Raw genomic sequence first — 26,985 nt, 5'->3', positions numbered from 1 at the left:
TGAGCCACCATGTGGTTGCTGGGATTTGAACTCTGGACCTTTGGAAGAGCAGTTGGGTGCTTACCACTGAGCCATCTCACCAGCCCCAGCCAGTGCTCTTAACCACTGAGCCATCACTCTAGCCCACATATCCTATTTATATCAATATGAACTCATACATCTTGTTTTAGTTCATGAAAGTAGATCCAGTGTGTTTGAACCCTACACATTACAAAGAAAAGTTTTGATTCTTGCCTGGTTCTATGGCTATAACCTTTTTTTTTTTTTAAGTATTTGTTTTCTGTGTGTTTTGCCCATACACATGTATGTGCACCACATGCATGTCCAGTATCTGCAGATGTCAGAATATGGCATTAGATTTCCTGGTACTGAAGTTAAGGATGACTATGGACAACCATGTCTGTGCTTGTAACCAAACCTGAGTCTTCTGCAAAAACTACAAGTGCTCTTAACTACTGAGTGGCCCCTCCAGCCCCAGCCTATAAACTTCAACTGCCTAGAATATTCTATCCATTTTAAGAATATCCTTGTTTACTTGAGGATTGGTCCACACCACATAGTTTATGTTAACAGCTTGAGGAGGCTATGGGTCACATGATATGGGCTGGACCCCTGGAGGGGCTTGAGAGTTAAGGTTAAATGAAAGACCAGTTTAGCGTCATTTGTCTCGCTACTGTAACAAAATGCAAAGCAAAAGCAACTTAAGAAAGAACTGTTAACAATTCCAAAGTCCATAATAGCAGGAAAGGTATGGTATCAGGAAACAATTGGTCACATTGTGTCCACAGTCAGGAGGGAGGTAAAGTCTTTTTACCTTTACCTAATTTAGGTAATCCCTCAAACATGCCCAGAAATTTGTTTCCATGGTGATTCTAAATCCTGCCAAATTGTTGATCAAGATTAACAAACAAAAAAGGCAGAGAGTAGGCTGGAGAGAGATAGATAGCTCAGAGGTTAAGAGCACTAGCTGCTCTTCCAGAGATCCTGAGTTCAATTCCCAGCAACCACATGGTGGCTCACAACCATCTATAATGAGATCTGGTGCCCTGTCTTCTGGTGTGCAGGGAATACATGTAGGCAGAACACTATATACATAATAAATAAATAAATAAATCTTTAAAAAAAAAAAAAAGGAGAGCAATTCAGGAAGGTTCCAGTGCAGCAGGGTTTCTTGGACCTGCCAAATATTAATTTTATTATAGCTTAGGCTACCTCCCCGCTTGCTCATCTAACTTAACCCTAACCCTAATATTCTTGTCAACCTCACTTACCTCTCTCTCTCTCACACACAGATGTGGCCTACCTCCTCCATGTCCGGCTGGCGAATCTTCCCACTTCTGATTCTTCTCCCAGAGACCTCCCCCCACTCAGATCAGAAGTCCCACCTTCCCTTTCCTGCCCAGCTACCAGACATTAAATCCTTATTAAGTCAGATCCATAAGCATAACAATACCACAATACACCCTCATACTCAGCTCTCAGCTGGTACAGAATTAACAATTGAATAACACAATTGACAACCTTCAAGTAGTGCACCCCAACACACCACCAGACAAGGGCGCTTTGAGTAGGTTTGGCCTCCATAGATTCATGTATTTCAGTGCTTGGCCATAGGAATGGCACTAGTAGGAGGTATGGCCTTATTGAAGAAGGGGTAGCTTTGTTGAAGTGTCTCACTGTGGGGATCAGCTTTGAAGACTCTTATGCTCAAGCAAAGCAGAAGACAGCCCCCTAGCTGCCTTCAGATCAAGATGTAGAACTCTTAGCTCCTCCTGCACCATGTCTGCCTGCACACTGCCATGCTTCCTGCCATTATGACCATGAACTGAACCTCTGAAACTGTAAGCCAGTTCCAATTAAATGTTTCCTTTTAGAAGAGTTGTCTTGGTCATGGTGTCTCTTCACAGCAATAATAATAGCTAATAATAATAATAATAACTAAGAATGTTATTAGTAGCCGGGCATGGTGGCGCACGCCTTTAATCCCAGCACTCGGGAGGCAGAGGCAGGAGGATTTCTGAGTTCGAGGCCAGCCTGGTCTACAAAGTGAGCTCCAGGACAGTCAAGGCTATACAGAGAAACCCTGTCTCGAAAAACCAAAATTAAAAAAAAAAAAAAAAAAGAATGTTATTAGTGCTGAGCTGACTACTAAGTGTGTAGAGAAGAAGAAGTGTGTGTTGGTTTGGGGCTGAGTTAAAGGTTAAACGTAGGGTTTCACACATGCTAGGCTACATCCCAGCACACATACATTTAGCTTGAAGGAGTAATAAATATGTTTGCCTCAAATTAGATATTAAAACTTTATTAAACAATAACACCCATACAACTATAGCTCAGTTGTTTAAGTAGGATGCTGGCCCAGCCCAAGGAAAGATACATATGCTATAAACATTATTTTGAAGACATGAAATTAGTTGTTCAAGGCTTAAGCTGCATAATATCATATGTGAGTCATTATAAAATCAACAATAAATATTACTTAATATAAAGTTTATTCACATGTACAAAAGGTAAATGTAACAAGAAGTTCATTAAAATAAAACGCAGTTATATTTTAGGAAGGCTATGCATTAAAAAAAATGGGTTGTCTTTTCCAGATAATACAAATACTGATACATTTGTACTGGTTAACTTCAAACTGTGAAGGAAAGGTTTGTAAACACAAAACATGGAAGAAATCCAGTCCATCAGACTGAAGGCATCAACATATAGCATACATGTTTCGGATGACCAGAGACAGTATCTACAAACAGTAATGACTTTTATCTTTATCTTATTTTAATTAAAAAATTAATTGCATTTATTTACTTATTAGAATATGTGACACTGTGCACATGTGGGAGTCACCAGAGACCAGTTTGCAGGAATAAGTTCTCTTCTTCAGCTATTCGAGACCTGGGTATGCCTTTACCCACTGAACTAGCTCTTCAGCACATTATTAAACTCTTTCACTTGGTGCTGGGGATCAAACCCAGGTGCCTGTGTAAACTAAGTGTGCATTTTACCACTGTTCAACCCAATATAATAGTTTGTTTGTTTGGCTTTGGTTTTCTTTGTTTCTTTCTTTCCCTCTCCCACCCTTTCCTCCCTCCCTCTCTTCCTCCCTCCCTCCCTTCCTTCCTTAATTCTTTCCTTTCTTGTTTTTGAGACAGGGTCTTATTCTGTAGCCAAGGCTGGTCTTGAATCTGTCTCAGTTTCCTGGTATTCTGGGTATATGTTATCATGCCTGTCTCCAACAATCTAATCTTTTAAAAAATGATGGAAATACTAGACATTCCTCTAATAGCATATGTGTCATACATAACATTTCAGATCAAACAAACAGTAAAATTTAAGTCACATTAAATTAAAACAAAATGTTATGAATAATATGAGCTTTTGCTAAGCACAAGTAAATCTTTTAGCATTAAAATTCTCTTGTTCACTTAGGAGGAGTATACACAAATAAATGATCTGAGAAACCAAAAAAAAAAAAAAAAAAATCTGGTTAGAAATTTGGAGACTAGCCGGGCACGCCTTTAATCCCAGCACTCGGGAGGCAGAGGCAGGCGGATTTCTGAGTTCAAGGCCAGCCTGGTCTACAAAGTGAGTGCCAGGACAGCCAGGACTACACAGAGAGACCCTGTCTCGAAAAAAAACCAAAAAAAAAAAAAAAAAAAAAAAAAAAGAAATTTGGAGACTAATGCAAGAGGAAGAGACTGTTAACACAAATCACTGCTCGGTGCGCGTCTGGCAGGGGCAAGGCCTTGGGTTTGATGCCCACCACCACCTTTTTCACACGAAAGAAAAAAGTCTGGGGACAAACAGAAGACTATGCTTCTTTCTCTACAGCTGTGAATCGTTCTTAGTGTGTCCCTCCCGCTCTCCTTCCTCAGAGCATATTATTAACAGATGCAAAACTCCCACAGCCATTTTGTCCTACCAAATGCAGAGTTTTATAACCGTGTCTTTTTTTTTTCTTTCAAATCTTCTTAGAGCCATATTCCATTCATTTCCCAATCGAAACGGAAAGAAAACCTGGTCTAGTCATGTATAATAAAACCTACATGAAAACAGATTTAATGTTTAGCATCAACCTGTCCCCGGAGAAGCAAAAACAAAACAACATACTAAAAAGCCCTACAGAAATCACGTGAAACAACTCAGCACCCAAAACGCCACAGGTAAGAAAAAGGTTAGCAAAACAGAATCCATGTCAGTGGCTTCACACTGAGAAATTCCCCTTCAGTTACCAGGTGCTTGGTAACAACGGTTCAATTATAGTTTTCTTTTTGTGTTTAAAGTATCGTGACACCAACACTGGTGCTGTAGGAAGACCAGCCAGTGACTTCACAGTTTTAGTGGTGGACTTGAGATTCCTTCAAGTTAGGGTAGATGACCAAGGTAAGGTTACTAGTGGGACAATGTGAGGTTGTCACAGGTCCTGAAGCTAACTTTGTGGTTAGACTCAGAGAGTCAATACAACATTTCAAATTAGGATTTGGTAAAAGATATGGGGTATGGAAGTGTGTGTAGCCCAAGGGTAGAGCTCTTTCCTACCATGAGCAAGAAAATGTAAAAGAAGACAAACTTTAAATTTCATACACACACACACACACACACACACACACACACACACACACACACACACATATATGTGCCAGGTGTGCATGCCTTTAATGCCAGCACTTGGGAGGCAAGACAGATGGATCTCTGAGTTTGAGGCTAACCTGGTTTATATAGTGAGTTCTAGGACAGCCAGGGCTGCATGGAGAAACACTGCTTTAAAAAACTAAAATAAAACAAAATAAAAATTTAAAAACTATGTTTTTAATTTATATGTGTGTGTGTGTGTGTGCACGTGAATGCATGTCTGTGTGAGTGTATGCCACATGAATGCAGGTGCTTGCAAAAACCAGAGGAAGGCATTGGATCCCCTGGAGATGGAGTTGTAGGTGGTTGGAGGAGCCCAATATGAGAGCTTGGGTACAAAGGGTCCCTTGGAAGAGCAGCATGTGCTTTCAACCACAGAAAAATCTCTCTATTTCTCCCATCTTTTTATATTTCTACTTGTCCTAAGTATAATTCTGTGTGAGAGGGGACTAGATACCTGGGCTCACTCACAGCAAACCCAGCTTTTACCAACCTGAGGGAGTTCAGGCAAGTCATGCCCTAACTCTGATTATTACAAAGCAAGCAGTCAGTTCTAGTAACCTTTTGAAAAGAGAATTAAAATACATGCAAAGCATATAGTTATAGCGGAAATTATGCAGTGGAGAGAAGATATGAAGAACAACAGAACTTGAGGGGTAATATGGGTGACTTAAAAATGCTTCTAATTACATAGAAGTGTTGGTAGATGACCTATTTGTGATAAGCAGCCAGCTTTCCCAGTCTCTAACAACTAATATCTTCCTTGTATCTGCCTTCGTAAAGATAGTGCTGTCTGTGCTTTGTTTTATCTGAGACAAGAACTCACTAATTATTCTAGATGACCCTTGAACTAAGTATGTAGCCCAAGGCTGGCCCCAAACTTGTGATCCTCATGCCTCTGCCTCCTAAGTGTTGAGACTGCTGGTATGTTATACCAGGTCCAACAGATTACAATGCCATAAAAGACTCATACGCTCACATCCACACATACTGCCATACAATGTAGACTTTCTAGATACTTAATTTGGACGTAAACATCAAATGCAAGCAGGATTGCAATCTCACTCTACAAACATAAAACACAGTAACAATTTATAAAGGATCTTAAAGAATAGGGAAACGTCTGGCAGAAACAGACAAAGAAATCCCCAACATTTTTTCAGTTGAGTTTTCAAGAGTGTGTGCTTCCTTGACCTCAGCATGTATGGTTCCTCGACTGCTAACGAGCAATGGGCCTCAAATATACAAGCATGTATGTTAGTGAGTATGTGCTCCACACTTGCGCGTCATACTCTGCTACGTTTTTGTTTTGGTGCTGGGGGTCTGACCCAGGTTCTTGCACGTATGCTGAGCATGGGTTTTTCACTGAGCTCTTCTACATTATTATGGAAGAACTGGCCATTTATATGATTATGACAAGTATCTGATAAGACTATGATGTGTTTTCTGTGTGTTAAGATGTACTCGGAGAATCAAGGGAGACAGAGTTTGGCTTAATTGTATAGCATGTGCTTAGCACATATGATGCTTTGCTTCAATCTCCAGCATGCTCACGCACACACACACACACACACACACACACACACACACACACAGACATACCCATGCATCTAAGATGCAGAGGCTTTCTGGTTGATACTGCTGAGGACCTCAAAGCCAGGGCCTTATGGACATGACGCAAATGTTCAACCACTTGCCTCTACCATTCTATTACTAAACTTCCAGCTCATCAATATTGTATGTGCATGTATGCTCGTGCATGCAAGCTTGTGCGTGTAGAGGCCAGAAGTTGACATTTGTATCTTCTTCAACTGTTCTCCACCTTAATTTTTTTTAAATGGTATTTGAGACAGGGTTTCTTTGTGTAGCCCTGGCTGTCCTGGAACTAGCTCTATAGACCAAGGTGGCTTCGAACTCAGAGATCCTTCTGCCTCTGCCTTCTGAGTGCTGTGATCAAAGACATATACCCCTACCTCGCAGTCTTGTTTTTTGCTTTTTGTTTGTTTGTTTTTTCTCAGACAGGCTTTGTAGCTGTCCCAGAACTCAAAATGTAGAATAGGCTGACCTTGAACTCACAGAGAGATCTCTCAAGTGCCAGGATTAAAGGCATTCACCCACCTCGCTATCTTAAGTTTTAAGACTAAATTTAGAGGTTCCTGGTTCAGCTCCTGTGACTAGCCACCAGGCTCAGGGGTCCTCCTGAGTCCTCCCCACAGTGCTGAGATTACAGGTGTGCACCCAAGTACTCAAATTTGTTTTGTTTGTTTGCTCACTTTGTTGTTTGTTGTTGGTTTGTTTGTTTCAAACATGAGTATTGAGGATTGAACTCAGGTCCTTCTATTTGTATGACCAGCACTTTCCAAGTGAAGCATCCCCTTAATCCATGAATTTAAAAAAACAAAAAGAAACAAACCCTCTGACACCATTGAACTGTGATCGATAGTGAAAAACTAAGACCTGCACATTTGCTGAATGCTCTGCACTAATTAGAACAGGAAACCAAGTGATTATATCAAGGCCACAGGTTTACAGCAAAGCATCAAATTCCATGAAGTATTTTCAGCCAAAAAGAAATCCTAAAGAGAAGACCCAATCTCATGATCTAAGATTAACAGTTCCTGGTTGGCTAATTCTAATTATTCTACTAATAACAAACTGTGTTTTCAGACAGGGTCTTGACAGAGCCCAGGGCCTTGCACTCTCATCCCTCCCCTCGAAGCCTCCTGAGTGTTTGTAGGCACACACCACATTATCCAGCTACAGCAAAGACTTTTGAACCAGTTCAGTATACATTGCAAAAGGCACTTTCTTCTTAACTTCAAGGTAATGGAGTTGAAGTTTCTTACCAAGATGATAGTGATCCAGCTCAAGTCCAAGACGAAAGCAGAGCTGTGGTGAACTCTCTTCTGTATGCATCATTCCTTTATTCCTTGCAATGTGTCATAAGAAGCTGAACAAGCACATCTTTTTTTTTCCGCCCCCAGGGAGAACAAATTATTCAACCACACGAATGAATGTCTTCCAGCAAGGCAGCCAGGTAGGCTTAGTGAGATGGGAGTGACATGGACTTTTTAAATACCCTAAATCCTTTTGCAGGCCCAGGATAGGGAGGTGGTGGTGAGACACTGTGCTTTCTGGTCAGTGCTACTGCCTGTTCATAGGAAGGTAGTCCTGCATCCTCTGAAGATGTTGATGGAGATAAGACAGCTTCCTCAGGGCTTCTGAAAACAATGGAGGGTGTGTATCTGGCCCTTCTTGTGTAGTTGGCTGAAGAGCTAAACAGAGAGGTGACATTTAGGTTTAACAGAGGTGCATTTCTTGGTTAACATAATGACATTAGAAAATTCTAGTAGCCATGTGGTGGGGGCAGATACCTTTAATCCCGGCACTCAGGAGACAGAGGTAGTTGGATCTTTGAGTTCAAGGCCAGCCTAGTGTATAGAGTGAGTTCTATGACAGCCAGGGCTACACAGGGAAGCCATGTCTGGGAAGTCTAAATAAATAATCTAAACTTTACCAGGCACACCACTCCAGAGGCAGAGGGAGAGATATCTCTGTGAGTTCAAGGCCAGCCTGGTCTACAGAGTTCCAGGGTACCAGGACCACACAGAAAAACCCTGTTCCAAGTTTTTAAAACAAGGAAAACGAAGCTCACCGTTTCAGCTAGACTGTACCCAGAATCCAAGTGTCTCTACCTCCTCAGCACAATTACAAACATGCACTACCATGTTCAACTTTTAAATCCATTTATTTATATTTATTTCATGTGTATGACTGTCTTGCCTGCATGTATGTATGTGCGACACTGGGTGCATGTGCTTTCATAGCAAGCACTTCCTCCACTGACCATCTTCCCAGTCCCAGTTTAGAATTTTTCATTTGATTCTTTGAGACAAGTCTCCCTATAGCTCATTTTTAGCAAGAGACCTTGTGTCAACAAATAAGGCAGAGAAAGACTGAGAAAAACATCTGACATTGACCTCTGGCCTCCATACATGACAACATGAATGTGCACATATTCATATAACATTCCCCTGCTCCAAACACACAACACACACACACACACACACACACACACACACACACACACACAGGGGTGGTGTGTGGGGGAGGGGATATAAATCCTAAACTGGGAATAGTATCCCATTTCTAAAATCATAACACTTGGGAGATAGAAGCTGGGGCAATCCTTGGCTACATAGCAAATTCAAGTCCAGCCAGGTATTCACAAGGCCTTGTCTTATTAAAAAAAAAAAAGCCAGCTGGGCAAGGTGGTAAAAATCTTTAATCCCAGCACTTGGGAGGCAGAGGCAGGTGGATTTCTGAGTTCGAGGCCAGCCTGATCTACAAAGTGAGTTCCAGGATAGCTAGGGCTTCACAGAGAAACCCTGTCTCGAACTCCCCCCACCCCCGGAAAACAAACAAACAAACAAAAAACAAAATACTCCAAACCAAACAAACAAAAAACCCAACTATTTTTGATAAATGTAGAACCCAATTCATTAATACCACAGCAAGTTTACTTTACACGCGGAAGCCCATAGTAGTCTTTCTACCTCTTGGTATAATAGAAGCGCTAAGAGCTTTGAAGTCTCCAGTCAGATGTGGTGCTGAAACTATACTCTGTCATCCCTGATCAAAGTCAGGCTCCCTGACTCAGTTTCCCTCTCTCTAAAATGGGGATAATAAAGCTACCTCCACAGTTGGGGTGGACCGAGTAGGATGTTTGATGTTAGGCTTCCAGCAGTGTGAATCCTGTTTTCCCTTGCTCCTGAAATCAAGTCTGGGCTTTGTGAGGCGGCATGACAGCAAGCCAAGGTGACAGATGCCACAGAGGTGCCAGCCCTGATGCCTGGTTGACCTTTGACTCTTCCCAGGCAGTATTTCTGTCTTGCAGTCTAGAGTGGCTTGCTTTCCTGGCTGCGGAACTCCTGAACCCTCACTTCAAAGCCTCCTTTACTCTGGCCTCACTGTATTTTTCATAGCCTTCTTCTCTGTTAAGTAGAATTCTCAGTCTCCCTTTTTCTCTCTTCTCTTCTTTTATTCTTCTCTGTTCTTCTCCCCTTCTCCCCTGCCACATCCCTTTTCCTGAAACAGGGTCCACTGTAGCTCAAGCTGGCCTCAAACTCACTATGTGTTAAGGATGACCTCGATCTCCTGCCTCTACCTCCTGAGCTTTGAGATTACAGACATTTACTACCATGCTCTAATCGTGCAGGCCCAGGGTTTGAACAATTGACTTTATGAATGCTTAAGCAAGAGATCTATCAACTGAGCTACACCCAAGTCTGCTTCCCTGTGCTTTTGACTGGCATTGTTCCATTGTGGAAATGCTGCTGTCATTCTGTACTTCTTGGTCAAGTACATACTAAAGCGGTAGCCTAGTGCTTGTAAAGATCTGGGTTCGACTCTCAGCACTGAAAAAGGCTTTGTTCAAGTCTAACCCTCCTCTTCATATTAAGATTGAACCCAGAGTCTTGGGCATGCTACTAGACAAGCCATCTCTAGTCATTTTAAAATTTGGGGGTGGGGGGCAGGGTCTTCCTTCCAGGTTGCTGAGCTGACCTTGAACTCACTATTGTTAGCTCATCTTAAACTGGGCAATCCTCCTGCCCAGTTTTAGAATTGCAGATTTGTACCAATACTCCCAACAAATCTTTTCATTAAACCTTATCAGCTAGTGAAAGCTAAAATGCCACGTGGGTCTGATGTTCTCAACGTATGGCTTTCTATTCTCTCCTGTGAACTGCACACATTCTCTCTGTCTCTCTCTCTGTCTCTCTCTGTCTCTCTCTCTCTCCCTCCCTCCCTCCCTCTCTCTCTCTCTCTCAGTCTGAGGACAACTTTCTCATTCAGTTCTCTTCTCCTACCATGAAAATCTCAAGGACTGAAATTGGGCCATCAGGATTAGTGGCAAGTGCTTTTAACCTACTGAGCCATCTTGCAATTTAGATGTTAGTAAATTGAGCTGTTTAGACTGTGAAGTTGGCTGACTAGAAAGTATCAATGCATAAAATAACCTCCTATAGTTAAGGGTAATAAACGAATTAAGATTCAGAGACGATTTTGACTAACCTCTAAACCATGTCTATAGTATTTTTCCCACTAAGGGACAGTTAACTTAGGTCTGGGGAGTTGGCTTAGTACCTGTTTGTCTTAAAACACAGATAACTTGAGGTTGGATTCCCAGATCTATATAAAAAAACCAGACACAGTAGCACAGCATGTGCAATCCCAGCATGCTCTATGTCATTTCAGGTGCTTGTTGGATGTTTGTCTGTCCCCTTTGGAGAAACATCAGCTCAAGTATCTTTTCATGGTACCGTTTGTTGTTCCACTCTCCTGTATCTCCCTTTCTTTCTTTCTTTCTTTCTTTCTTTCTTTCTTTCTTTCTTTCTTTCTTTCTTTCTTTGTTTCTTTCTTTCTTTCTTTCTTTTTTTTTTTAAACTGTTTTGTTTTCTATGAGCAGCCAGTGCTCTTAACTGCTGAGCCACATCTTCAGGCCCTCTTGAACTATCTTTAAAATCTTTGATATAAAATATTATCTTATTCTGCTAAATCCGAATTTCATTTTTCCCCTGAGGAGTTTTCGTGTATGGTCCTTCAGCCAGACGTCAAGAGACAACTAACATCCTCCCTACATCTGTATCCTCTTCCTACCAACACCAAGTCTCACAGCTTCTTTTCCCTCAGAGACAAGTCCAGACTCCTGGCTTCCCCTGGGAATCCTGCGCTGGCATCTTGATGGACACTTCTCTACCCTACAGGTTCTTCCTGCTCCACCATGAATTATTCAAGCATTGTGCTCCCAGGGTGCAACTTTCTCAAAAACAGTGGCCAAAAAAGAAGCCTCCTTTTAATCCCTCTTGCTCCATGGAGGGTTCGTTCACCTGTCACCATCATCCCCAAGCTGAAATTACCCAGTCTTCTCTCTCTCTCTCTCTCTCTCTCTCTCTCTCTCTCTCTCTCTCTCTCTCTCTCTCTCTCTCTCGCCTTAACTCCTTATCTCCTTCACTTTTGAAAACTACAGCACGCATTGATCATTGGTGGACACTAGAGGCTGCAGCACATGGCTCGTGACCAGCAGGGCTGAAGTTAGTTACACAGGGACTGAGGCAGATTCATTAGTCAATATTTTGTAATCTGCTGAGTCTAAAAATAATTTATTTACGATATATCTCAATTTTAATGTCATATGAACATATGAATGCTGGTGAATCTGTAATCAGTCCAATCAGTCCAAGCTCCGAAATGGTTTTGTGTTTGGTTGTTCTGTGGTGCTGGGAACTGAACAGGGCCTTACATGTGTTTTGTTTTGTTTTGTTTTTAAAAAAAAAGCACAAGCTGGGCATGGTGGCGCATGCCTTTAATCCCAGCACTTGGGAGGCAGAGGCAGGCGGATTTCTGAGTTTGAGGCCAGCCTGGTCTACAAAGTGAGTTTCAGGACAGTCAGGGCTATACAGAGAAACCCTGTCTTGAAAAACAAAACAAAACAAAAAAAAAAAAAAAAGAAAGAAAGGAAGAAAGAAAGAAAGGAAGAAAGAAAGAAAGAAAGAAAGAAAGAAAGAAAGAAAGAAAGAAAGAAAGAAAGAAAGAAAAAAAACCCACAGTACATGGGAAGATAGAAACACTGTTTCTCAAACGTTTGGAACAACCTGAGTTCACACATGAGTGATAATGACACAGTGGCTTTGATGGACATGGAAGTAACGAGTCCAAGGACAAAGGTCTCGACAACTGTGCACTCAAGACCTGAACACTGGCATTCCAGCGCCTGCACTTTCCCATCCTGTCCAGGACTGGAATAATACACGCTGGTCTAAGACGGCTGTTGTGTTAGGAAGGAATCACATCTTAGAGTGATGCAGCAGAATATATAAACCAAGTGGTGGATGCAAATTCCTAAGGAGATGCTAAGGGGCTTGAGAATACTGCACCAGATTATCCAGTCAGACTAACGCGGTGTGATTCCACCTGTGTGAGGTCATAGGAGTGGGAGGATGGCTCTGAGCTTGGCCTGGGGACTTGATCAGGAGATGGGGAGTGACTGGGGTCACAGATATGGAGCTGGAGATGATTGGAAAGTCATGTGAGTGAGTCCAGTAATGTACTACTTATCCTTAATTGGTAATAATTTTGCTTTACTCAATTTTAAGGTATCAATAATAGTTTAATGTCAGGTTGTCACCCATCCCATACACTTAGAACAAGGTGTCCTATGTCTCAGACTGGCATCCAGTTTGTTACATAGCCAAGGATTGTTTGAACTTCTGATCCTCCTGCCTCCACGCCCTTGTGCTGGTGATCTGGGGGCTTGTGCCACCACACCAGGTGTATGTGGTGCTGGGATTGGAACCCAGGGCTTCTCGCACACTAGGCAAACCCTCTACCAACTGAGTCACACCTCTGGCCCCTGAATTAATTTGTTTCTGCCACACAGATCTATTAAGTCAGGACTTTCTGTTTCTGAAAATAATAGGACGGTGGTGTGGAAAGGAGTGGGGGACACACGAGAGTAGACAAGCACTCTACTGCTGAGCTACAGCTCCAGTCTTTGGATTTTTGAGACAGGTCTCTTTGTGTAGTCCAGACGGCTATCTCGCTTGAACCCTTTTCCCCTACCTCCCAAGTGCTGGGATTGTAGCTCTGAGCAGCTACACCTAGTTCTTGTATTCTTTTGAAGGATCTTAGAAATAGCATCATTAGCATCTGTTTCTCGTGACTCACAGGTGCCCACAAACGCACTAAATAAGTAAATACATTTGAAAAAATCTTGTAATAGCATCATCAGGTTGTTAATATGGATGTTAAAACACCAAACATCTGTCAGCTTAGAGTCTGCGAAGACATCATTAAGTGTAGTGTGGGAGCCTCAACTGGCCCTAGAGAGGACAGTAACAGAGAAACTGGCAAAATATAAATTTAGTGTAACGAGTGATGACATTGCAATGTCTTTGTGTTTGTGTTTGTGTCTGTGTGTAGGTCAGAGGTCAACATCAGCGTTTTCCTCAGTTACTCTCCACTGTATTTTTTGAGTTAGGGTCTCTCACTGAACTGCAGCTTGCTGAGGAAGCCCGGTTGGCAAGTCCTAGGGAGTCTCTGTTCCCATCTCCCTGAAGCTGGGATTACAGCGCATGCTGCCACACCAGGCTTTTCTAGTTGCTGGTAATCAGAGGTCTCACGCCTGTGCAGAGTGGGTTTTACCGACTGAGTCTCGTCTCTAGCACTAGAGCTTAGTTTTGACAGATCTACTGTGGGAACATATGTGGGAATAATGGGAGAAGCTGAGCAAAGGGTGTATGAAAATTCTCTGTACTGTCTTGGCAATCTTCTTAATGATCTAAGATTATTGTAAAGACCTAAAATCAAAAAGCTATCAGTTTGATCTACTTAAAAATAACAATACAGGGGTGGAGAGATGGCTCAGTGGTTAAGAGCACTGACTGCCATCTTCTCCATCCGTGGGACCCTGGCAGAGCAAAAACACACAGGTACATAAACTTGAGATCAGTGAACCAGGCCACAGCTACTGCCTCCTTGCCATCCCCTCATCTATTAATCCACTGGCATTCTAGCTCCAAAGACCCATTTAATAACCTCAATTCTATCATAACTTTTATGTATCAGTGGGATGTTAACCGGGACAGAGGCTCATAAAGTACAATTCCCTGTATTCACTTGAAATTGCAATCTAACTTTTTAAAATTTGAATCGGCATGGTTTGAAGACTCTGATGCTCTAAAAAGGATTCTTTCTGCCATGATTCTAAGAGGGATACCTCTAAATCATATAAACATTCATCATAAAATACATTTTTAAAGTTTTTTTTTACTGTTTAAAAAAAAAAGAGCACTGACTGTTCTTCCGAAGTTCCTGAGTTCAATTCTCAGCAACCACATGGTGGCTCACAACCACCCCTAATGAGGTCTGACGCCCTCTTCTGGTGCATCTGAAGACAGCTACAGTGTACTTAGATATAATAATAAATAAATCTTTAAAAAAATGCAAAAAAATAACAATATAGAATGCACACTAATAAACTTAATATTTTGACTTACCTTGGATATGGCCGCCTTTTACACTTGGTGAGACATACATAGTAGCCAAGTAAGCCAAAAATAACCAAGAATACTCCAGCAACAATCAATCCAGTCAGAAGGCTCATAACATCAATTTTCTCTTTGTTAACATCTTAAAGAGACATTAAAATAAATTAATAGTATGATTGAAGAGCATCATCTATAATTTCGATACATTTAACACTTTTTTTTGTTGTTGTTTGTTTTTTGGTTTTTGTGAGACAGGGTTTCTCTGTGTAGCCCTGGCTGTCCTGGAACTCACTCTGTAGACCAGGCTGGCCTCGAACTTAGAAATCCACTTGCCTCTGCCTCCCAAGTGCTGGGATTAAAGGCATGTGCCACCACTGCCTGGCTCATTTAACACATTATTGAGAAGATTCTCATCATTGACAACTAATTTATTTTTATTTTTTTATTTTTTTTTCTGTTTTTTTTTTTTTTTTTTTTTTCCTTTGTTTCTTGAGACAGGGTTTCTCTGTGTAGCCCTGGCTGTTCTGGAACTCACTCTGTAGACAAGGCTGGCCTCAAACTCAGAGATCCAACTGTTTCCTCCTACCTGAGTATTAGGACTAAAAGTGTTAGAGAGGGCTGGAGAGATGGCTCAGCGGTTAAGAGCACTGACTGCTTTTCCAGAGGTCCTGAGTTCAATTCCCAGCAACCACATGGTGGCTCACAACCATCTGGAATGGGATCCGATGCCCTTTTCTGGTGTGTCTGAAGAGAGTGACAGTGTACTCATATGCATAAAATAAATAAATAAATCTTTAACAACAACAAAAAGTGTTAGAGAATCTACCTGAAGAAAGATAAATGATATTTGTTCTTTATATATAATTTATTTACTGTGTGTGTGTTGGGGGTGTATCATGGCACATGTGTAGATGTCAGAGAACAATTTTTGAGAGTTTGTTTTTTTCCTTCTACCATGTAAACCCTGAGAGTTGAACTCAGAGTTCATGGCAAGAATCTTTACCCACTGAGCCTTCTTGCCAGCTCTTAAATGGTACTTCTTAGACACTTAATTCTTTTGTTTACTTAAATAGGTCATGTTATATGAATAATATCTAACAGTAAGTGTGGTAAACAGGTACTTTGCTCAGCTAAATACATTTAGATACATTTATTAGGCCACCTTGTAACAGTCTCCTATAGGAGGAACCTATCTAAGACAAATGAAAGAATCAAGGGCAAGATTAATTAAATAAAAGACAAAAAGGAGGTTAGAAGGGGAAATGGGTGGAAGGCATTTAAAAACAAACAAACAAACAAACAAACAAACAAACAAAAAAGAAATAAAAGAAAAAGAAAAAAAAGAAAAACCAACAACTGGTTAGGAAGAACAAAATGATAATCAGATAGGACCAGGAAGTTCTGCTGTTTTGTAGTATGGTGGGGTAGCTATAGTTGATAAAGTATTGGATATTTCAAAATAGAAGCTTTTGAGTATTGTCACCTCAAATGAATGATCAATGTTTGATGTGATACATATGCTAGTTGCCCTGACTTGATTACTGCACGTCGTATATGGGCATTAAAATACCACACTTTTCATAAGTAGGTCAAATATTTAAAAATTTTTATTTATTTAATATATGAGTGCTCTGCTGCATATACATCTCCCTGCCTGAAGAGGGCATCAGGACTCCATAAAGATGGTTGTGAGCCACCATGTGGTTGCTGGGAATTGAACTCAGAACTTCTGGAGGAGCAACCAGTGCTCTTAACCACTGAGCCATCTGTCCAGCTCTATATCAAGTTATTAAAAAGAAAAGAGGGGCTGAAGAGTTGGCTCAGAGCTTAAGAGCACTGACTGCTCTTCCAAAGGTCTTGAATTCAATTCCGAGCAACCAAAAGGTGGCTCACAACCATATATAATGAGAACTGGTGCCCTCTTCTGGCATGCAGGTATACATGCAGGCAGAATGCTGTATGCATAATAAATAAATAAGTCTTTTTAAAAAAAAGAAAAGGGGCTGGCGAGATGGCTCAGTGGGTAAGAGCACTGACTGCTCTTCCAAAGGTCCTGAGTTCAAATCCCAGCAACCACATGGTGGCTCACAACCATCCGTAATGAGATCTGACGCCCTCTTCTGGAATGTCTGAAGACAGCTACAGTGTACTTACATATGATAAATAAATAAATCCTTTAAAAAAAAAAAAGATGACCAACACAGATAAGATGATGCCTTTTCCTTCTCCAGAAGTTACTCAATTCTAGCACTCTCCTTCTGTTTTTTTCCCCTCTTTTTAGTACCAAGATTGAACCCCGACTTTTGTACATGCTAGACTTGTATCCTAGTGCTGAGATAGATCCACAGTCATTCTCTTCTCTCTGCCCCGGGGGTTGGTGTGGTTTTCTAGAGCCCAGACTTCACTATGTAGCTGATGAGGGCAACCAGTGAGATTATAGGTGTACATCACCATATCCAGTTTTATGCCATTTTTGAAGTTCAAACCTGAGGCTTCAGGCAGCACTGTACCAGCTGTGTGTGTGTGTGTGTGTGTGTGTGTGTGTGTGTGTGTGTGTGTGTGTGTGTGTTTGCTGGGGTGCATAACTGAAGCTGTAGCTCCAGCCCTATATTCAACCTTATCTAGCAATCTCATTTACCTACCATAGGTATTCTGTTCCCTTGTAATAGCAACAACAGAAAAAGTGAGAGGAGTTTATAAGTAGAATTAGCAGAGCCCTACTTTTGTGCAAGTTCTAACTTTGCGGAGCTGCTTAGGACACCTTTGTGTGCATTAGTTCACTTCCCTACTATCTCACCAAACTTGATTTCCAGTGTGTAAACAGATGAAGGTAGCTATCTGGCTCACACAGCCCAGCAAATAATTGAGAAACCGTCCTCGCTTGGTATGCATGTTGAGCAATAGCCAAACTCAGACATCAAGACTAAAATGGATCACTAACTGGGAGCGGCGAGGCAAGCATTCTTCATCGTACCTGATCCTGTGGTTGGTCCTTTAATTGAATAAGTCTGCCAAAATTTGATCTAGGAAGAAAAGATGAAAAATTGTAAGTTTATGTAATTTATCATCATTTCTTTTTTTCGCATGCGACACAGGTAGGACACCAGTCCATTCAAGTTGAAGGGAGTGACTCACTCTGCCCTTTCTGCTGTCTGGTTAATTGGTGAAGGGATTGTTGCCAGTTTCAGCTCTCCATTACCATGCCCTGTCAGTCTCCCCTTACCCAGCTGGGGCTCTTTCTAAGTCAGTGGGGGACTGTAACATTTCAGAGGAAGCAAGGGTACCAAATGGGGGAAATTGAGGACAATTTTCTGCACTGGGGGTGTGGCGCTCTGTTTGCTACCATAGTTGGCTTTACTGACTTGCAAAATTATCTCGGAGGCAGTTTAAGTTCTGTGTGCTTTGAAAGAATACAAGATTTTTGTTTCTTGAGGAACCATGATTAAATTAGAAAATATATTTTTCTTAATTATGAGAAACATCATTAAATCCCAGGCATGGCTAGAGAGAATATTCTTTGTTTTCCCATCTTGATACATGTCGTAAATATTTGTAGGAAATGAGTGGCTGGGAAGGATTATGGAAGAATGAATAACTAGGGTCCCTAGCTGTGCAACTGAAAGGACCCCTGGAGAGCTTCCTATTCAGTAAAGAGCAAAGAAGGATGCTGGAGAAAGAAGAGCAGGCCTGGCGTTATTTACATACAGAGAAGGCAACTTGCACTTAACATTCAAGATTCCATGTTACTGCAGGCACCATGTTACCTGTCTGTCTTTTGTATTACCTAGGTTAACAGTCAGGCTTTAATTAACTATATTTTAATGGAGAACTTTGAAAACATTGGGAATTGAAGAGATGGCTCAGTGGATTAAGAGCACCTGTTGCTCTTGCAGAAGACCCAGGTTCAGTTCCCAGTAACCACACTGCCTCACAACCATCCATAGCTCCAGTTCCAGGGGACTGGGAAGTCCTCATCTGACCTCCTCAGGCACCAGCAAACAAGTGATGCATAGATATACATGTAGATAAAGCAGGCATACACATTAAAATAAAATGGAAATTCATTTTTAGTTGGTTTTTTTTTTTTTTTTTTAGTTTTTTCAAGACAGGGTTTCTCTGTATAGCCCTGGCTATCCTGGAACTCACTCTGGAGACCAGGCTGGCCTCGAACTCAGAAATTTGCCTGCCTCTGCCTCCCAAGTGCTGGGATTAAAGGCATGTGCCACCACTCCCGGTGGAAATTCATTTTTAAAATAAGTCGTTTTTTTTTTCTTTCTTAGGCTAGGTATAGTGGTACATGTTTTTTATTCCAGCATTCAGGAAGCAGAGGCAGGAGGATCTCCATTTACTGAGCTCACCAACTCAAAAAAAAAAAAAAAAAAAAAAGAAAAAAATCCTCCCTTAAATCACATAGACAAATCAGTGAAATCCTAGACGCCAGGGCCCATGGTGCCAGAGGCTAGAAGGGCGGCTGAGTGGTTGAGAGAGCTTGCTGTACAATCCCGAGGACCAGAGTTCAGAGCCCAGCATTTGGACAATAAGCAGCACATCCCCTAAATACCTTTAACTCCAGCTCTGTGGAATCTGACACTCTTCTAGCCATGTGTTCACTGGTATCCATATGCACCCATATGTACGTGGGTGTACATGCTCAGACAGACACATATATACACATAAATGAAATAAATCTTTAAAAAAACACATAACATCCTCAGTGCCTGTACATAGGAGATTATCAATAAATAGCTGAACTATAGATATGGGCAATAAAAAAAGGTAAGATCACTAAGAGGAGAACCTGAGCTGAGTCTCAAGTGATTGATGCTTCCAGGCAAAGAACTAGCTCCAATAATGTCTTAGTGATGTTGCTGGGGGCAGAACCCAAGGGCATATGCCTTCTAGTGCTGTAGTCTCTGAACCATCTTCAAATAACATCTTGAATTAAGATCCACCTGCCCTAAGACCATTTTTAAATATAATAACCACTGAACACACGGCCAGGCATGTTTGTGGGGCACACCTTTAATAGCAGCACCTTGAAAACAGAGACAGGAGAACCTCTGTGAGTTTGAGGCCAGCCTGGTCTACAGAGGAAGTTCTAGGATATCCAGAGCTATACAAAGGACTGCATCTCAAACTAAATAGGTAAATAAATAGATTTTTTAAAATTTTAAACACAAAATTACAGTATAGCCCACAATTTGCTAATTACTATAAACCTAGCTAATTGCGTATACAAAGCCAACTTTAAAGAGGCTTACTTAGCATTTTAAGAAATGGAAAGAGGTAATAGGCATACAATTTTGATTTTATTTAAAGCACACAAGTCAGTCTGAAGAGATGGCTCAGCGACTAAGAGCACTGATTGCTCTTCCAGAGGTCCTGAATTCAATTTACAGCAACGACATGGTAGCTCATAACCATCTGTAATGGGATCGGATGCCCTCTTCTGGTGTGTCTGAAAACAGCTACATTGCACTCAAATAAAAATAAAATAAAAATAAATAAAATAGCTGGGCGTGGTGGCACACGCCTTTAATCCCAGCACTCGGGAGGCAGAGGCAGGCGGATCTCTGAGTTCGAGGCCAGCCTGGTCTACAAAGTGAGTTCTAGGACAGCCAAGGCTACACAGAGAAATCCTGTCTTGAAAAACCATAAATAAATAAATAAATAATAAAATAAATCTTAAAAAAAATAAATCCCACAGGTCTATAATGTATTTAATGCCACTTTCTCAAAGTACAATGAAGTAACTTTTCAGATAATTGATATCACTAGACAAATTACCGTATTTTCATCATCCCCCCAAATCTCTCTGGCTTCTTCATAACTACAGAACTCTTCATAGCACTCTCTCTCCAGGTCCCCAGGAGTGAAGAGTTCTAAATCAAATCTATTGTTCAGGAGGCGGCGGCTCATAAAGATGTTTGCTGCTGCTTTTGATGCAAAGACTAAAAGAGAAAAAAAAAGATGTCAAACGCAATAAAGATAATGCAGAAACTTCCCCTTTTTACCTGGAGGAAAAAGAAATCATTCTCTTGACTTGGGTGACCTGTACCAGCCTCTCTTGGATGCCTTTCACATTGGCCTCCACAAGTAGCATCTGTAAAGGCATCCTGGGAGGTGTTGGCAATTCCAGACAATACGTGAGATGCTTATGCCCCAAATTATTAATATAAAAATTATTAAAGGATGACTATCTTTCTAGATGATTTTTTTCCACTGTAAACAGCAGATGAGACGACTCTATTTCCAAAGGTTAGTTCCCTATTAATTTTCCTTCCCACCTTTTTTCTTTATAGTGGTAGGATTCAACTGAGGGCCTATTAATAATAAGTTACTATGCTTTTTTGGGTGCATGTGTGTTTGAGTGTGTGTGTGTGTGTGTGTGTTTGTAATGTATGTCTATGTGTGCACATGTGTGTATTTGTATGTGAGATGTGTGTGCTCATGTGTTGGTGCCCCTACCCATCTGGAGGCCGGAAGAGAATGTTAGGTATCCTGTTCCATCTCTCTCCATCTCTTTCTCTGAGGGAGAGTCTCTCACTGAACCTGAAACTCGTAACACTGGTTATTCTGCCTGGTCAGCAAACTCCCAGACTCTAGCTGTGCTGGGGCTACAGGTACAGGAATTTGTGGCTTTTTCATGAGTGATGTAGATCAAGGTTGAAGTTGTCAGGGTTGCAACAAGAGCTCTTACCCATTCAGCTGTCTCCCCAGCCCTAAATTAACATTTATAGGTTGAGGGTTTTATACAAGCTTATACTAAAAGACAGAATTCTATACTCCTAAATTTATAAAATTATATGCTAATTAGGAGATTAACTCACATCCACTCATCCCACCCTCCAGATAAATGCCCACAGTATTTTGTGGGATCTCTTCTAGTGAGAACTATAATGAGGTGGAACGTTTGAGAGGGTGAGGCAGGAGGACCTTGACCCGGAAGTCAGCCTGGGCTACACAGCAAAGTTGATAGCAAAAAAATGAGGAAGGGGGACAGCAATATGATTTCTGTGATTCATATTATTTATTATTATTATTATCATTATTCCAGAGTGTTAATGTCCTACTCTTCTTTCCTGGCAGTGCTGGAGCTGGAAGCCAGGGCATCACACGTGCTGGGCCAGCACTCTTTCACGGACAGGCCCAGTCCTAGTGACAGTTTTTCTGTTATAACAACATTCAAGCTAACCTTATATATAACCTTCAAGGCCAGCTCTGTTTTCCCCTGCTTTCCTCATGCTCTCAGGAGAAACGCTGTCAAGTTTGCTTCTGTTTGTTAAGCAGCAAACTTCCCTGGAATGCCTAGGGCTCCCAGTGAGGGCTGCTACCTTCTTCCTTCCTTTTGACCACTGTGTGTGTGGCGGGGGAGGGTGCATGACTTTTGCGCCTGTGTTTTTCTTGTGCTGAATGCTCCTAAGAGGTTGCCTGTCCATGCAGTCCATTGTTACAAAAGCACTACTAAGATATTCCATCCTTCTCTTCTGTTTCCTAAATGAGATCCTTCTGCTTCAACAGTGTCCTAAGAGTTTTAGCAGACCTCTCTGGGGGCTCCCTTCCCCACCCTCGGTTTAATTACTTCCAGATTCACAATCTCACTTTGTATAGTTTCAGTTACCCTAGGCCAGCCAATGCCTAAACATGTGGAATGGAAGAGTCACCCAGCATCCTGAGTAACATGCTCCTGCCCTTCCATTTAGTCCTCTCACAGCATCCACTGCCAGCCCGTTAGCCATTTTGAACAGACCATGTTTGGTGGTATGCCATGTTTATTCACAGGCTTTAGTACTATCTGAGGTTTCAGGGATATTTGGGGATGAAGGGGTGGGGGTTGGGAGATGGGGGCGGGGTAGGGGTGAGAGTGGTGGTAGTGGCTGGGACACACCGACTGAAGATAAGGGGAGGGGTAGTGTGCCTCTTGCATTCCCATGAGCCTGTCTCACGTGCAGATGGGAAGCACTGCCTGTGCCTGTGTCTCACAAGGCTCTCCCAGCGTGAGCAGCTGCTGCTTACTCTTCCCGGGTGCTTCAGGGGCCTCCCTTCCTGTCTTACTTCTGTCACTGAGCTTTGATCATGTAATTAGACCAGGGACTTGCACTTTTTTGTTTGTTTGTTTGTTTGTTTGTTGAGACAGGGTTTCTCTGTGTAGCCCTGGCTGTCCTGGAACTCACTCTGGAGACCAAGCTGGCCTGGAACTCAGAAATCCACCTGCCTCTGCCTCCCAGGTGCTGGGATTAAAGACATGAGCCACCACTGCCCAGCTTGCATTTCTTAAATAAAGAAAATATCTAATAAGAACAAAGCGAAGCAAACAAAAAATATCCTTATTCTAAGGTTAATCAGGAACAGCATCTATCATTTGCATTGTTAAATACTTTTTAAATGAAAAATGGAATTCGAATGAAGGGCTTCATGTTCTTGGCTGAGAAGAAAGCTCTTCCTAAGACAAGAATGACAGTCCTTTCTCCATCTCTAGCGGCCAGCAGAGGGCCTGACACACAAAGTGTGCTTATATATGCCTCCTGACTCATTTTCATTTCCTGCAACCAGCTGTAGCCCTCTGCACTTGGCTCTGACTTCTGGATTCTTTTATGATGTTTGTGACAGTAACTCCAGTGCCTGCCATGTGTATAAACCAATGTACTCACAACCATCCCAGAGAGCAGTCTCTGTGTCTTACCTGAGCATAGACCATACTACAGCTCGCCTTAGGGATAATGGAGGGCGCGAGGAAACACAAAGATCCCTTTCATTCTAACGACCTCTCTCTTGTTTCAAATTTGCCTATTCAAATTGCCTAGAACTTTGCTGTTAGAATGTGATTCCTTTAGGCTGAAGTATTGCCCTTTCCTAACACACACACACACTCACATGGAGTGAGGGAGCACACTTCATCAATCATTCAAATGTCTGTCAGGGGTATTAATGGCAGATCCTATTGAGAACTGGATCTGATAAAGGAGATAAGGGATATTAAAGGACAGGAATGTGTGAGTTGAGTAACCCCAAGGTGCTGGTGCTCGTGGCAAAACCCAGTGACTAAGTAGGGGGAAGGAAGCGGAGAGCTAGGGCTTTTTTTTTTTTTTTTTCTTTTTTCCTTCTCACTTCTGGTTTTGCTAGGTTAGGCTTTTAAAATGGAAGCAGGAACCAATTTGTGACCTGTAACCGAAAATCCGGGCCAGCAAGCTACACTTAATCTCTCAAGCATCTGCCTTTATCTACACAACGTTTGGAACAAAGACCAGAAGGGTCATCCTACCTTCCAGCCCTTGCTCTGGATCTCACAAATCCAGACTAGGGGACAGGATGTGGCTCAGCGGTAGAGCACTTGTCTATAGGGGACTCCCAGCGGTGCACAAACAAGTCCTGACAAGAGTCTGGCCTCTCTGTCAGTCTTCCAAGAAGCAGCCTTGCTCTTTATAACTAACACACAGCTTCATCTAGGAAAAGGCAACTCACTGACTTTCGGACTTCGAAAAAGGCTTTCAATTTAGTCAACCACAAACCAGGTGTTAAACATCTGTTTACTAAGGGAGATACGTTTGTACATATTATAGTTAAAAACCCACAACTCTAAACAAGAAAGCCACAAATTAAAACAAAGGATATGCTGTTGCACTGTGGTTCACGGGGGCGTGTAATTCCCCCTACCACACTTTGGCTTGAGATCTATCTACACAGTAGACTGCAACTGGTTTCAGAAGGGTTTTCCCCCAATCGGCAGCCATGCTTGCTTACCTTCTTCTGGGGCATGTTCGGAATCCTTTAGGCTTCTGATACAATGAGGAACTGCGAGGGTAAGTCTGGGCAGCTGGCTGAGTACGATCAGAAGTGGAAACATAGTCTAGCAACTGTCAAACAAACTAAAACAAAAGTGACAAAGACATTAAAAAAAGAAAAGCAGCCCAAGTTTCAGCTGGTTGGGTTTTAGTCGGAACTGAGTCAACGACCTGTTGCACCCCACGCGCCGCTTTTAATCTATGGGACCCAGGGCGCTCCGGGCAGGTGGCACCTCCGGAGCGCCTGGGAACAAAAGGTGCTCCCGGGAAGCTGCCGAGGAGAGTTCGGACACTGGCCCAGGCAGACGCGACTCTCGCCCACGCTGACAGGCAGCTAGGTGCTGGAATGCCACTGTCGAGACATCGTCTCTGGATGACTCTCCCACTCCTCCCCGCCCCGCCTCGGCGCCCGTCGCCGCACCTGTGTCCCGGGGCGCATGTTCCAGCAGCCCCTGGGTAGGAGCCGAGTTATCCGCTTGGCCCGGAGGTGGCCTGGCCCTGAGTCGCGGACGCGTCTGGATCTCGGCGACAGTCGGAGCCTAGCTCTTCGCGGCTCCAAGGCGACACCAGGACGCAAAAGAGGCGCCCAGGATCCGCGCAGGGGCGCTCGGGGAACGTGCGCTGCACGGGGCCCAGCTTGTGTGCTGGAGCCACTCCCACCGCTACGGGACAAGGAGGTCACCTGGCAGCGCTCCTCCTCCCGCTCTCGGTCCCCAGCCCTTCTCCACTGCGACCGGGACGCTCACACTTTGGCGGCCTATCAGAGCGCCCTAGGCACCACCAGAGTTTTGAGCCCGAAGCTTGGGCTCCCGAGGTTACCTTCGGTCAGCTGTTCTCGCAGGGTGGTCCAGGGGTGAGAACATAGCATTCATCCGAGAAAATATACTTTGTTAGTGATTTGCATTGTCACATGACCAAAAATTAATTAATAGCAATTACAAAGTTCTCAGATGTATTTCACCAGGTCTGGGTTGTCTACAAAATACTTTCAATATGCCCCGAGTCAAAATTGTTTCCATGACAACAATGCAAGGTTTCTTTCACCTCTTTTACTTTCATTCTTTCCCTCCTTGGGTTTACAGTGGAAATTTCCAGAAGCTGTTTGACATGTGATGATATCATCACTCTGCTAATAAGCCTCCAGTGGATGAATACTGGTGATGTTTAGTATCTTCCATACTACTAGGTTAGTGTCCGTATGTAAATTTAAACAAAATGTGACACATTGTGTTTGTTCTCAGCATATTTCTGCTTTTATTAGATATCTTTGGCCATAGCTACCCATGTACCCAGACAGCTAAAAAGTTCATCCTTCTTGAACAAGTAATCTTAGATCTTGAACTTTTCTTTTTTTTTTTTTTTAAAGATTTATTTATTTATTATATGTAAGTACACTGTAGCTGTCTTCAGACACTCCAGAAGAGGGCGCCGGATCTCGTTACAGATGGTTGTGAGCCACCATGTGGTTGCTGGGAGTTGAACTCTGGACCTTCGGAAGAGCAGTCGGGTGCTCTTACCCACTGAGCCATCTCACCAGCCCGATCTTGAACTTTTCGTTCAGTTTTTTTTTCTTTCTTTCTTTTTTTCTTTCTTTTTTTCTTTCTCTCTCTCTCTCTCTCTCTCTCTCTCTCTCTCTCTTTCTTTCTTTCTTTCTTTCTTAGAAACAGCAAGAACATAAGCACCCTTAATTGTCATGAGATGAAGTTAAATTTTGAAAATTTCTCTATTTAAAAATGTTGTGTGAGAGATATAATTAAAAATAATTCAAGAGGCCCAGAGCTCGAGGTGTGAGAAGATAGGAGAACGGTGTCTCACCACACTCTTCATGTCCAAACAGCATGTGATGTTACTCTTGGGAATGCTATTTAAATTTTGCTCTTTGGCCAGAGTAGCCTGGAACTTCAGACAGTTGAAACAGCACGGTGAAATGGCATTTCCACTCCTTTCTAGTCTCCAGTTAATTCACTTTTCACCAAATTTGTTTTCTTCCCCGAAAGGCTATTATCTATTTTATCCTGGTTAATGGATTCAAGTTAAGAATTTCTATATGTTTTGCAGACATTGTTTTTGTTTCCTTCCAAACACTATCCATGCCCCACGCCCTAGAGGCCTAAGTGGTCTGGAAAATGGAGTCTGCTCTTTCACCTTACTTAAGCAGTGGAGATCAGACTGTGGAGAAGCTAGAAATACCTTATGGTTGAGCACAGGAATCGGAAGTATTTTTCTCAGGAGACCCATTCTTCTGCTCACTCATTTAGACAATCTATGGCTGGAAGCCCTGGGAAGAGAGGGATAAACACCATTTTGCTTTTGGGAGAACTGAGTCTTTCTGAGATCTGTATCTAACAATGTAGACTGTCAAGTTCTACTAGGGCAAGGGCAGATTTCGTTACTTCCTTCCCAGTACTCAGAAAAGGCCTCTCCTGGTTATTATATTCAGTACTTTTTGATACGTGGCAGCTATTTATTGTTAAGTAGAAATGCTTCTCACTTTTATTTAGTGTGTGGGTGTGTGGGTGTGT

General features: G+C 42.3%; 1 protein-coding gene across 1 annotated transcript; it reads right to left on the bottom strand.

The window, feature by feature from the left end:
* Positions 1–3,672: 3,672 nt before the first annotated feature.
* On the bottom strand, positions 3,673–25,106 carry Prrg4 (proline rich and Gla domain 4). Its single transcript, XM_021156914.2, has 6 exons — positions 24,885–25,106; positions 24,423–24,547; positions 20,469–20,632; positions 17,656–17,704; positions 14,691–14,823; positions 3,673–7,907 (listed from the first exon to the last, which is right to left on the bottom strand). Exons 2-6 carry the CDS (start codon positions 24,523–24,525, stop codon positions 7,676–7,678), a joined length of 681 nt encoding a protein of 226 aa, XP_021012573.1. The 5' UTR covers positions 24,526–24,547; positions 24,885–25,106; the 3' UTR covers positions 3,673–7,675.
* Positions 25,107–26,985: the final 1,879 nt, after the last annotated feature.

Source organism: Mus caroli, unplaced genomic scaffold, assembly GCF_978045245.1.
Source record: "Mus caroli unplaced genomic scaffold, Mus_caroli_1 scaffold_2, whole genome shotgun sequence".
Lineage (NCBI taxonomy): Eukaryota > Metazoa > Chordata > Mammalia > Rodentia > Muridae > Mus > Mus caroli.
The sequence above is the reverse complement of the archived record's forward strand: the minus strand, read 5'-3'. Positions and strand labels throughout refer to the sequence as shown.